Source organism: Cnephaeus nilssonii, assembly GCF_951640355.1.
Source record: "Cnephaeus nilssonii genome assembly, chromosome: 16".
In the NCBI taxonomy this organism is placed as follows: Eukaryota; Metazoa; Chordata; class Mammalia; order Chiroptera; family Vespertilionidae; genus Cnephaeus; species Cnephaeus nilssonii.
This window is the reverse complement of record NC_137087.1, coordinates 43,233,849-43,245,858: the sequence shown is the minus strand read 5'-3', so window position 1 is coordinate 43,245,858 and position 12,010 is coordinate 43,233,849. Positions and strand designations below refer to the sequence as shown.

At 57.4% G+C, this 12,010-nt stretch overlaps 1 protein-coding gene across 1 annotated transcript; it reads right to left on the bottom strand.

Annotated features, from left to right (window-relative positions):
- Positions 1-8,008: 8,008 nt before the first annotated feature.
- NKX2-3 (NK2 homeobox 3) lies at positions 8,009-11,553 on the bottom strand. The gene is made up of 2 exons (XM_079793704.1): positions 10,998-11,553; positions 8,009-9,530 (listed from the first exon to the last, which is right to left on the bottom strand). Exons 1-2 carry the CDS (start codon positions 11,365-11,367, stop codon positions 8,785-8,787), a joined length of 1,116 nt encoding a protein of 371 aa, XP_079649830.1. The 5' UTR covers positions 11,368-11,553; the 3' UTR covers positions 8,009-8,784.
- Positions 11,554-12,010: the final 457 nt, after the last annotated feature.

The window sequence follows — 12,010 nt, the reverse complement described above, 5'->3', positions numbered from 1 at the left end:
AGAATCCAATCAGGCGTCAGGGAAAGAGTTGAACTAGCTGACCTCAAAGGTAGCTTCCAACTGGCATCAATATTCACCACTTGGGAGGTAAGCATCATTCCAGCTGAGGGAAAGGAAAGTCAATGGTGAAGACAAATATTCAAAAGTCTGATCCCAAAAATAATATGGAGAGATTGCTACATGTTTGAGGGTGAAAAGAAGAAAGGTAGAGAATATTAAATTGTAGAGTGTGTGTGTGTCTGTGGGGGGGGGGGGGCCTCAGAACTCAAAATAAGAAGCATTGTTTTTAGAAGAAAATAATTTTATCTAGACTTTAAGGGGAGGTGTTACTTTGAGAGAGAATGGATATTTATTCCTCTGAAAATAAGAATAAAAACATAATTTGAGGAGCATGGGATCCATGAGGGAGAGCCTCCCAGGGGCCTCAGCTTTCTTAGAGGAGTACTTAAAGATGGAAGTGTTCAAATGTTTAGGAAGAGGGGGCCTCCTGTGGGGCGTACACCGGAACAGCCCAGGCACAGAAGAAATGGGGAGGCAGAGAACACCCACTAAAGAAGGGGCAGGAGGCTGAGGACAAAGAACTGAGGCTGTTTCACCTGGAGAAGGGAAGATCTACATAGGAATCAATGGCTGGCTTCAAATATTTAAAGAACTAAACAGCTGTGGGAATAGGAGGAGCAGCTGGTGGAAGTTACAGGAGGCAGTTTCCACATGAACATAAGGGAAAAACTTGCTCACACGGTGGAGCGGAGAGGCGAGTGGTTCTCCCAGAGGTGGTGTCCGGAAGATATGGGACAGACAGTCACTTGCCTAGGGTGCTGCAGAAAGGATTTAGTATCAGAAAAGAGTTAAACTCCAGTGATTTCTAAGGCCCTTCCCTCCAGCACAGATGAAATCTATAGGCACGGAGCCAATTTAATGTAAGGAACACCACGGCTGGAACAGACCTTAAAGTTCCTCTAATCTAATAACCCATTTGATTCTTGAGCCCCTTCCACAACATGCTCATCAAGTGATCAGGGACGTTAAAATGCACTCAAGCTAATCCATAGGCAGCCACAACCCAGTTTGTACTTACTTATCATTTGGACAGAGAACTAATTCGTGGATCTCCCAGAGAACTCACTGTCAAGATGGTCTAGGTCAGTGGTCAGCAAACTGCGGCTCACGAGCCGCGGTTTGCCACTCTGTTAACTAATGAGTTTGCCGACCACTGCTGTAAGGCATTACCCTTACCCAGAAGTTTTGACTTCAGGTTAAAGACATTAGTACATTATTAAAATGTTTTTTAAGTGTTTTTCCCTAAGGCAGTGGTCAGCAAACTCATTAGTCAACAGAGTGGCAGTTTGCCGACCACTGGTCTAGGTGAAACTTACCTGAGAACCCTTCTCAATGAGAGAAAAAGTATTGATAAATCTTGTATATAATTTTCAGTTGCTCTTCACCCTTGTTTATTACATAAAACCCCAAACTTACAAAACAAATGCTGGTTATATATTTTAAAAGGATCCCCCATTTTACTAAATAATTCACTTTGTGATACTTAAAGCCACAAATTTCAGGAATGAACTTAAAAGGTACTCAATTTTCTCCTTCCCCACAAACAAAAAGTTCTTTACACACAACTTTCCAAGAACTTGTATGTCACACAAAGTAAATTTCAGTAGTATTACAACATAAAAAACACTTCCCGCTTAACTGGCCACACACAAGTGATCGAAGATCAGTTTGGGTCCAAAGGGAGGCTTAGCAGAGGACATCTCATTTGATCCAGAATTTCAAGATCTACACTAGCCAGGGCTCTGTTTACCCAGAGAAGGGCGGTAGAAAACGTCAGAAATGTTCTCAGTGGCATTGGGTGGAAAGCCCTTATTGGGCTTACTGCAACTGTTTGCTAGCCATGTGGCTCTGAGGGGAGTGACTTAATCTCTCAGCCTCAGTTTCTACAGGTGTAAACAAGGATTACCTAACACACATGGTTAATTATGAGGATTAGAGGGAATGTCTACAAAGCAACACACACACACACACACACACACACACACACACACACACGGCCTGACACATGGTAGGCAGGCCCTCTGCTGCCTTTACTTTGCTCCTCAACAAGCCAGTGAGGTTGCACACCTAAAGGCTGTTAATGCCATTTCATACAAACCAGAGCTAAGTTACAGACTAAAATTACACCAGCACAAAACCTGGCTTCTCTGCCATGGCGGCAGCCTGCCAGGCCATCTCACCATCTCCTCAGGCAGGAGATTCCAGTAAGTGACAGTAAAGAGGAGCGTTCCTTATTTTCAGAAGACATAAAGTAACAGGAGCTGTGGGAGATGGCCTCTAAATACATGGCCCCTTCCTATGCCCTGCTAACCCTAACCCAGTTCCTAGGGGAGCAGGCGGATGGGATGGGAGACAGGGCTGCAGGGGGGGGGGGGTATAAATGGTGAACTTTAGAGCCCCATCACATCTCTCAGTCCCCAAGAATCTCTCCAACCATCACCAGCATCATCTCTACTATGGTTAAGTGGCAATTTTCATAATTATACTTAAAAGTGAACAAAGGCTTCTTCTAATTACATGCTCCACAGAATGGCTAAAATGAAAATGAAATAAAATAAAAATACTAAGCATTGTGGAGCACGTGGTTCTACTGCTGGTGGGAGTGTAACTGACAGGGCCAATGTTAGAAAACTGCTTGGCAGAATCTACTAAAGCTGATATGGGTGCCCTATGGCATAGCAATCGCAGGAAAATAGAAATGTTTATTTACTACAACCACCAAAAGACAGACCAGGACTGTGCTGTCCAATACATGGGGCTCTTTAGATTTGAATTACTTAACGTCACGCAGCAATATGGATAAATCTCACGGGGCCCAAAGCCAGGCACAGAAGGGCACACACTCTATGATTCCGTGTACGTGATGTTCTAAACCGGGCAAAGCCCTTCCATCCCGGCTGCTGTTAGAAACCAGGACCGTGGCCGCCAGGATAGCGGTGGGTAGTGACACGAGGGAGCGCGAGGGGACTGTGTGGGCTGGGAGCGTCCTGTTTCTTCATGGGGACCTGGTCTCGGGAGTGTTTACGTTATGAAGGTTCAGCGAGCTGTGCTCTCTCGTCTTTTCTGTATTCGCTTCTTCAATACATTTCGAAAAGCTCCTTTAGAAACTGTCCTGTTATTAACGTTACCTGCAGCCTGGGTTTGCAAAAGCACGCCCTCTCCGTAAAGCGCCTGTGGGTCTGAGGCCAGGGCGGCCTCCCCAGCCCCTCCTCCGGGCTTCCAGCGAGGCCCCTGGACTCACCGACACTCCCGGGGCGTCCCGCCTCCTCGCCGCGCGCCGGGCCTGGCTCTGCGCCCAGGTTGCGACCGTCAGGGCGGCAGGCCCTTCCAGCCGGGGCTCCCATCCCGGGGCGCGCCGTGCGCTCCCCGCCCCGCGGGCTCTGACCGCCCCGGGCCCGTCTGGGAGGCGGCGCCCGGCCCCGCGTCCCCTGCGCCGCTCCCGACGGCTCCGGGGTCCTCCCCGTCCCCGAAGCCGGGCTCCGGCCCCGCACCGAACCCTCTCTGGTCGCGGGGAATCCGCCGTCCTTCCGGGGCTCCGTTCGACTTGGAGAAGGCGCCCGGAAAGGTCCCTCCTGGGGCCCTGAACTCTCCGGTGAAGGGGGGGCAGGCTGTGACTGCGGCTTTGGACCCAGCCGCCTCCTGCGGGAGCCTTTCGCCCGGCGAGACCCGCCCACCGGGCCCCACCCGGCCCCACCCCGGCGGGGAGCGCGGCCGCAGTTGGTTGTGGCGGCGCCGTGGAACGCCGAGAGCCGAGAGCCGGACCGGGAGAGCCCTGCGGAGAAGGGGGCGGGGGGGGGGGGGGGGGCGCAGGGTTTCCCCTCCGCACCTTTCCTGCTGCTGAGACGCGGTAGAGGGGCCCGAGGTTCCCGAGGTTCCGCCTGAAGCCTTTCCCCTGGCCCTTCCGTCGGCTCCACAGCCCCGGCGAGGGCCCCCACCCGTGGGAAGCACCTGCCCCCGGCTTGCCAGCGGTGACTCGGACCCGCCTCTCCCGTGACGCGCGCCTCCAGTGTTGGGGTTCTGAATCCTCCCGCCTGCCTGCCGTCCCCCAAACCCCGGCCTGGCGGTGCCTCCAGGGCAGAATAGATTTCTCAGTACCACAGGCCGGGCCTAGAACACGGATGCAATGCCTGATGCGTACCAGACAGCTTGATACGCTGCTTTTACACGGATCGTCTCATTTGATTTTCAAAGCCAAGGTGGTTTGTACACGAGTGTTTACTTATAGAAGCGTTCATTGAGCTGTATGCTTAATATGTGTGTATTTTGCTGTCGTTTAAGAAACCCATGAGAGAGGTGCTATAAGCATACCCATTTTATGGAGGAGGAAACTGAGGTCCGGAGTGCGCCTAACTTACCAAGGTCTCTGCCGCTGTTTGTGGTGCTGCTGAGGTTAGAATGGAGGCAGCCTCACTCCAGAGTCCAGCCTCTTCACCCCTCGAGATTGGGCCCTGAAGGAAATTTTCTTTTTTTTTAAAAGCTGGCCTTCTAGAATCTATGCCACCTCCTCCACCCGTGGCGTTGATTCAGTTCTTAAGCTTGGTGTGGCACCAGTCACTGGGTGGGGAGGGATTAGCCACCCATTCAGGGAAGCAAGGAAGGCCTGAGCCCAAAGTAATCTCTGAAATCATATCATCCATCCTTTTCTCTATCGGAGAGCTCAGAAACCAGAGCCCAAAGGGACGATTTACTTCGCCTGTTCAGAATCTCACGGCTCGTTAGAAGGCCTGCCTGGGTTTTGCAATCCATCCTGGCTTACAGGACAATCCAGTGAAGCAGCACTTTGGGCCTGGGAGAGTCTTTCCTTGCAGAGGGAGCTTAAGGGAGGAGCAGCTGTATTGGTCAAGGGTTCTCGCCCTCCAATGGCCAGGGCCCTGGGACCCCAGCAAGGAGCAGCACAGAAGTCTTTGGGCAAAGAGGTGGGAGCTATTGATACTGGGAGACTGCAGTCTCCGGGGAGGGGCATGCAGTGGGGAAGGGCTGGTCCGGGCTGGCTTTAAGACATGCAAACTGCAGGGAAGCCAACCCATAGAACGGCTGTTTCCTCTGTGAGGGTCACGCACCTCCTTTCCAGAACAGGAGGCGATACAGAATGAAGGAAGAGAAAGGTGGGCCAGAAGGAAGGGAGACCAGGAAGGTGGGCATCTGGGGTTGGGAGCCCTGAGAGGCCGCAGCCAGCAGAATACGGACTGGGTTGGGGGAAAGTTGCTTACTTAGGAAACACCCAGCGGAACCAGGGCGTCTGCTCTCAGAGCTGGGGTGCAGGCATTGAAATCCCACCTTAGAAGATGATGCCCCGGGTGCAGGCATCATCTCCAACACCTACCATACTCCTCGCCTAGAGAATGAAGGGGAAGTCAAACTGGGTCCCAAATGTAGGGCCAGGGGTTTATTCTATACGTCCCCGCTTTCCACCCCCTCTGCTGCCCCCACCCTCCTTCTGCCTTATCCCGAACTCCTCCCCATCACCGAAAGTTTGTGAACTGGTGTCAAGGTCATTGTCAGGTTCTAAGCTGTAGAGCAAAGGACAACAACCTCCTAGAGAAGCCGTGTCCCCAGGCAGCATGGGGGGGGGGGGGGGTAAGGGGTGGTGAAGGCGGGATCTTCCTCCGGGATCGGTTGGGTTGCATGTCTTCTACCGGGATTTCAGCTGTCCTGGCTCTGCCCAAGGGAGCGAAGAGTCCGCCCCGCTTCTCCCTGGCAGCCAGCACCCACTGCCCCGCAGCTCTGCCAGCCTGAGGCTATCCTCATGGCCCTGAAGCCTGGCCCCACGATCTCCTACTGTGCTATCTGTCCCAAAGGAAAGAGATGCCAACCTGCCCGCCCACACCTCACTGGGAACTCACGTGTTGGGAGAGAGACAAATAACGCTGTGTTGTGATAGTGGAAAGTACCTAAGACTCTGGTGGCACATAGACCTCCACTTGGGTGGTTCAGGAAAGAAGCCTGGCCTGGACGGAGAAGCAAAAGTTCACCAGACAGACGGGGTGCAGGGCATTCCAGATGGAGGAGGGCCTCGGAATAGCAGAGGCGTGGAGGCTGCGACAGCAGCGCACAGCTTGGATTGGCTTCCTTGCTGCCATCCAGGCATCCGCTGAAAAGGCTTTCTTGACCACCTGCTCCGAAAGAACCCTCTCTCCAGCACCTGGTTCTGGTTCCTTTTTAGAACGTATCCACTATTTTTACATTTTTTTGTTGTCGTCTACCTCCCTGACACACGCCCCTGAAAATAAACTCTATATGCCCCCAGGCACTTTTTTCTCTCTCTCACCGTCCTCAGCATCCAGAACAGTGCAAGTGAATATACTTTAATAGTACATGCTCAGTAAATGCTGTTGGATGGATGGATGGGTGGATGGATGGATGGATGGGTCGTTTGCAGCTGCAGGCAGTGAGAAATGTGTTAGGAAGCGAGAATTCCCTCCTAAGCAACTCCTGGAAGACAACAGCTCCAGAAGAGAGGGCTTCTAGGAAAGAGGTTTGGGGCGTCGCGGTGGTGGGAGGCGGCGTCCCAGCTCCAGGACGGCTTTTCAGAGAGCAGGGATCTGGCCGCCAGGAGCGGAGTGACCGGCAGTCCGGTGCAGTAACTCACGCCGCGTTCCGGGGTCTTTCGGCCTCGGGAACAGCGAGGGAGGGAGGGTCTTCGCTCCCCAGGCACCGCCTCTCCAGCCTCCCGCTAGGCCCTGCTGGTTGCCTCCCAGCCTCCTCCTGGGCGGTCAGCCGCGGGTTTGGGAGGGTTCCCTCGCCTGCCTCCCCTTTCCTTCTCCCCACCTTTTTTTTTTTCTTCTTCTTCTTCTTTCTCTCCGTGGTCTTTGCCGCGCCCTAGCCCAGCGGCCCCGCCGCGGCCCAGCGGCCCCCGCCCCCTCCTGTAAGGGCGAAATTGCTAAACTTGTAGCAATAATGACCCTGCATTCAGGCCGCCGACTCCCGCTGAACGTCTCTGCGCCCCGGCCAGCCGGGCCTAATCAGTGCGGCCCTCCCTGCTGCCCGCCCAGCCGCCGTCCCCCCCACGCCGCCCCCTCCCCCAGCGCACAAAAGTGGGGAACAAAACCCCCCGCGCATTTCTCCGTCCCTCTGCTGAGCAGGCCGCTGCACAAAGCCCCCGCTCTGAGAAGCAATGGGGCGTTGGGGAGGGGGGGACGTCAATCCCGACGCCGGGGTTTTTGTTCGCGCGGGGGACTTCGCCTTCCTACCACACCTTTTGTTCGGGACTCCAATAGAAAGCCATTCTTTCCGCACCTTCCCGGCCCGGAGCCGCCTTTCAGCGAGGCCCGGCCCCACAATGGCGCGGCGCTCTGAGGCCTCCCCATTCACCCGCCTTGGCACGCTCACAATCGGCCGTGTGGCAGCGCCGGCCTCGCGCAGGCATTCTCCGCAAGTGACAAGGGGCGGCATAAAGCCGCGGCCGCCGGGGGAGAAGGGAGGGCGGCCGCGGGGGAGCAGGCGGCCGCGGCGGGGCGCAGCGCTCCCGGGCGCGCTGGAAGCCCCGGCGGCGGCCCGAGAAGGAGCCACCTTCGCGCCGCCTCCGGCTGGGCCTGGGGGAAGTTTCCTCTCCCCCGGCGACCCTCCAGGTGGGGCAGAGTCTAAGCCTGGATCTAAAGCAGACTCGGGCACTAGCCCAAACATCTGGGTAAAAATTGGGGCGGGGGGGGGGGGAATTACAAAGCCCCGGACCTCAACAGGCCATGATGCCCCGACCTATTCTCGCCACCAGAGTAAAAAGAAATCGATGAACAAAGCCACGAGGAGCCCAGGCTTGCAGCCTGGGGACTGGCGCGGGGCCGAGCGGGCTGCGATCGCCCAAGGAACCCCGCCTTCCCGAGCTCACCTGGTCCGGCCCGGCCCGCCCCGCGGGAGGGGTCCCTCCCCACGGCGGTGGGGGGAGGCGGCTAAACACAGTCTGCAGCCGGCGACCGGTCTGGAAATATTGCACCTTGTTTATTGACTCCTGTAGTGTGTGGCAGCGGGTGTGTGTGTACACGGCATGTGGATATAGTTATATTTATATAGATATATATTATATGTGCTGAATACAGAATACGGAACAGACAGGAACCCGGTAACACCTTCCACGAGCCACCAGGTCCCGGATTTGTTCAGCCCCCAGATTTTTTACTTTTTATTTTTTAATCTCGCTTCGCTGTTTTTTCTCGAAGAGTTCTACCCGCCCCGGCAATCCGGAGATCCAGGCCGAGGAATCTGCTGCGGAGGGCGGGCGGTTGGAAAAAGGAAAATCGAGTGGCGTTCCGGGCCCGCCAAGGGGGCTAAAGGTCCGTGGGGCTTGGGGATTTCTCCAGCCACGACGCCCATTTTTTCTCTCCTTCATGCTATGGTGTGTGTGTGTCTTTGGTTCTCCGCCAACGCTCCGAGGAGGCCTCGGGAAGGCCGAGGGAGAGCAGCCTTCTCGCTCCGGGAGAACCAAGCGGCAGCCAGAGTCCCAGCCTCTCGCACTCCGTTCGGGGCCAGGTCGGGGCCATGTCCTCCCCGGCACCCAGCCGGCCTTCCTGCCCCGGAGACCGTCTCCGCTCCGGTCCTGGGCCTCCTCCTCGCCCCTGAGACCCCTTCCTCAGGCCTGACGTGAGCTGCGCTCGGGGCTCTCCGGAGAGTGAGACGAGTTTTGTTTTGTTTTTGTTTTTTTAACAAGGGGAGTTGGCCCTTGGATCCAGCCTTTCTCGCATCAGTCCCGTGGCGCCCGGCTGTGGTGGGGCGCCCGCCGCCGCCTCGACCCTACCAGGCCCGGATGCCCTGCAAGGTGCCCTGCGCGCAAGCCGCCCCGGCCGCCGCCCCCTGATGCAGCGGCTGAGCGCCGCCGCCGCCGCCGCCGAAGCCGCCCAGGTTGCTCACGTTCACAAAGGGGCCGCCTCCGGCCGCGCTGCAGGCGGGCTGCAAGGCCGCGGCCGCCGCAGGGGCCCCGCCGCCCCCGCCGCCGCCGCCGCCGCCCGCGGGGTACGCACAGCCGTAGCTCCCGCTGTAGGCCGCGGCGGCGGCGGCGGCGGCAGCGGCGGCGGCGGCGGCCGCGGCCGAATTTCCGTAGCCGTAGGCGGGGAAGCCGTTGTAGGAGTAGGCGCCCGCGCTCACGCTGTAGGGCGCCCCGTAGGCTGGGGCGCCGGGCGTGACGCACGGCTTACCGTCCCGCACCAGCACCGGCACGGCCACGCGGCGCGGCGGCGGCGGGGGCGCGTGCGCGCCCAGCTCCAGGGACTTGTCCTGCCGCTGCCTCTTGCACTTGTACCTGCGGTTCTGGAACCAGATCTTCACCTGCGTGGACGTGAGCTTCAGGCTGCTGGCGAGGTGCTCGCGCTCCGGCGCCGACAGGTACCGCTGCTGCTTGAACCTGCGCTCCAGCTCGAAGACCTGGGCTTGCGAGAAGAGGACCCGGGGCTTCCGGCGGCTGCGCGGCTTCGGCCTCTCGCCGTCCTCGGCCGCCTTACAGTCTCCCGCCGCCTCCAGAGGCTTCTTCAGCGGGCAGCTCTCTGCGGAAGAAGCAACACATCAGCGTCCCTTAGATGTGCCAGACCCCGCCGCGGCTCCGACCCCGACCCCGGAGCGCGGTGGCCTTTTGGTAGCTGCACGGAGAGTGCGGTAGCAAATGTCTAGAGTTTTCGGAAAGTTTGTGGCTCCGTCCCAGTACAGTTAGGACGCCCCTGAGGCACGTCCCACCGGGAGGGGTAGTTAGGGGTAGTGCGCGTTTATTTAGAACTTGAGCATCTTCGAGAGAGGAGATTACCCCGTATTACATGTGCGCGGCTCAGCGCGCTAATGACTATTTTCAGGATGCAAGTTTGCAACTACGTAACAACTACAGTATTTGCAAACTCGCTTGCCTTCCACTCCGTCACAGAGAGCTGAAGGTGTGAGGCATGCTGGCATTTGGGAGCCGGTAAGCTAGAGCTGCACGGACATCTTTCCGATGGAAAGTGTAACGCTCGTGCATTGCCCAGGGACTAATGTGTGCCCTTCAAGCACTACATGCTCACAGCTACATGTCCGTGTGATGATGTCCTGGGCTACCTTAGAGAGAAAGGAAATTTGACTGATATCGACAGTGTCACGTCGATGTGAGGCCCTGGGGGAGCTGTCAGAGGGTAGGCCTTGGCTTTGGCCGGATCAAATGTCCTCTTGGGGAAAGAGATTCCACGGTGTCCCCTCCGAAACAAACACTTCCTTGGAGGTTTTATTCAGTTGTCTGATTTCCCTACCCAAGTCGCCTCCCATCCGATGGGAGCGCCGGGAATCTTAGACTAAAGTCTGGCGCGGTTTTCCTTCGGCCGGAAGCTGCACTGCCTGGGACACAAAGCAAAACGTTAAGAATTCTTTTTTAAAAAAGGCCGGCGCCTCAGGGGTGTGAGTGCTCTGCGGAACGGACTGTGTTCCCACGCAGTCTCTCTCTGCCGGGTGCTGTGGGTTCGAGGACGCTGAGCTCCAAGTAAAGAGATGAGGAAATCACTCAGCTGGTCTCTAGCAAACTTCCTGTGCCCCGTGGATGCTGGACACAACCTCATCTTTTTTTTTTTTTTTTTTTTCTGAAAAGAGGGACCACTGCTCTGGCATCAGAGAACTAGCCTCATGCTAGAGGGGATGCGGAAAAGATCCAAGCTCTTGCCCCTTTCGCTCTTGGAAAGAGCAGAAATACAGTGAGTTTGCCCGGACTGGGCGGCCGAGCCCCTGTTGCCCATCTACATTAGGGCAGCAATACCGACCTTCCCTTCCCGTGGGGGCTGCGTGGACCCCTCCCTGGGAGGAGGAGTTGTCAGGGTCACCTGGTCCTTCCCCCTCCACCCCAGGCACCTGCTCTTGGCGGGGTTGTCGTTGGCCAGGGCGAGGCATGACCCCAGCCAAGGGCTAAAGGGGCAGACAACCATGCTGGCCGGTTTTGGGGGGCGCTCCGCCATTGCTCCAGATGTGCGGGTGCGTTTCCTCCCCCCACCCCCTCTACTCACTTTGGCTCCGGTCCCTCACGACCTCGGACTCCTCTTCGTGTTCCTGAGGCCCGCTGCACGCGTCTCGCAGGACGGCGTGGACATAGCTCTGCGGACAGAGCCCAGAATCCCCGTGGCCGTCGGCCGTGGCTAGTGAGTTCAAATAGGACAATTTCTCCCCTTCTTCTTCCTCGTCGTCTTCCCCGCCGTCAGAAAACTGCGTCCCGTCGGCGGCGGCCAGCATGCAGGGCGCCGAGTGGAAGTGGCGCTCCAGGTCCGCTTGCAGATGAGCGCCGTGGAAGTGCTGCTGCTGCTGCTGCTGCTGCTGCTCCAGGTTCAGAATGTCTTTGACGGAGAAAGGGGTGGAAGTGACCGGGCTTGGTAACATCATCAGGGCCACTTAATTCCCCAGCCCAAATACTCAATAAATCCCGGCGGGGGCGGGGAGGCCGCGCGGCGCTCCAGCTCTCCTTCTGGAACCCCACCGCTGCCGCCGAGTGGGGCTTTTGACAGACGCGGTCCCGCTCCAGTCTAAATCGGCTCCATTGGCCCGGACCTGGGAGTCTGGGTTTTGTTACAGCCCCGGCAGGGTCTGGGCCCTCGGTGGTGAAGCCTGTGTCTGAGGCTCGTGCGTCATGTCAGGGGCGGGGCTCTCGCCGCAGCCTCCGTCCCCATTGGTTCCAGCTCTTGCGGACCACGCCCCCCACTTCCCCTGCGTGGGGGGGGGGAGCAGTGACCCTACCAGAAATAGACAAGGACTCCTACAGAGGCTCCGAGTCTGAGTCGCTGCTGGTGAGTCTGCACCGCCTCGGGTGCCCGATCACCACCTCCCGCCCCTTCTGGCCGCCCCTTCCCGGCCAGCGCCCGTTCTGGGAGGCTTCCTGTCCGCACACCGGCTCTAGGAAGGAGGGATGGCCCAGGAGCATGATTTTTCCGGCTGCGGCGGCGGGGCAGGAGAGCCTCCTTGCCTGTAAATACCGGGCACTAGATCCCCAAGGAGGCAGAATGTTTTATATATCTGTAGATGAGCGACG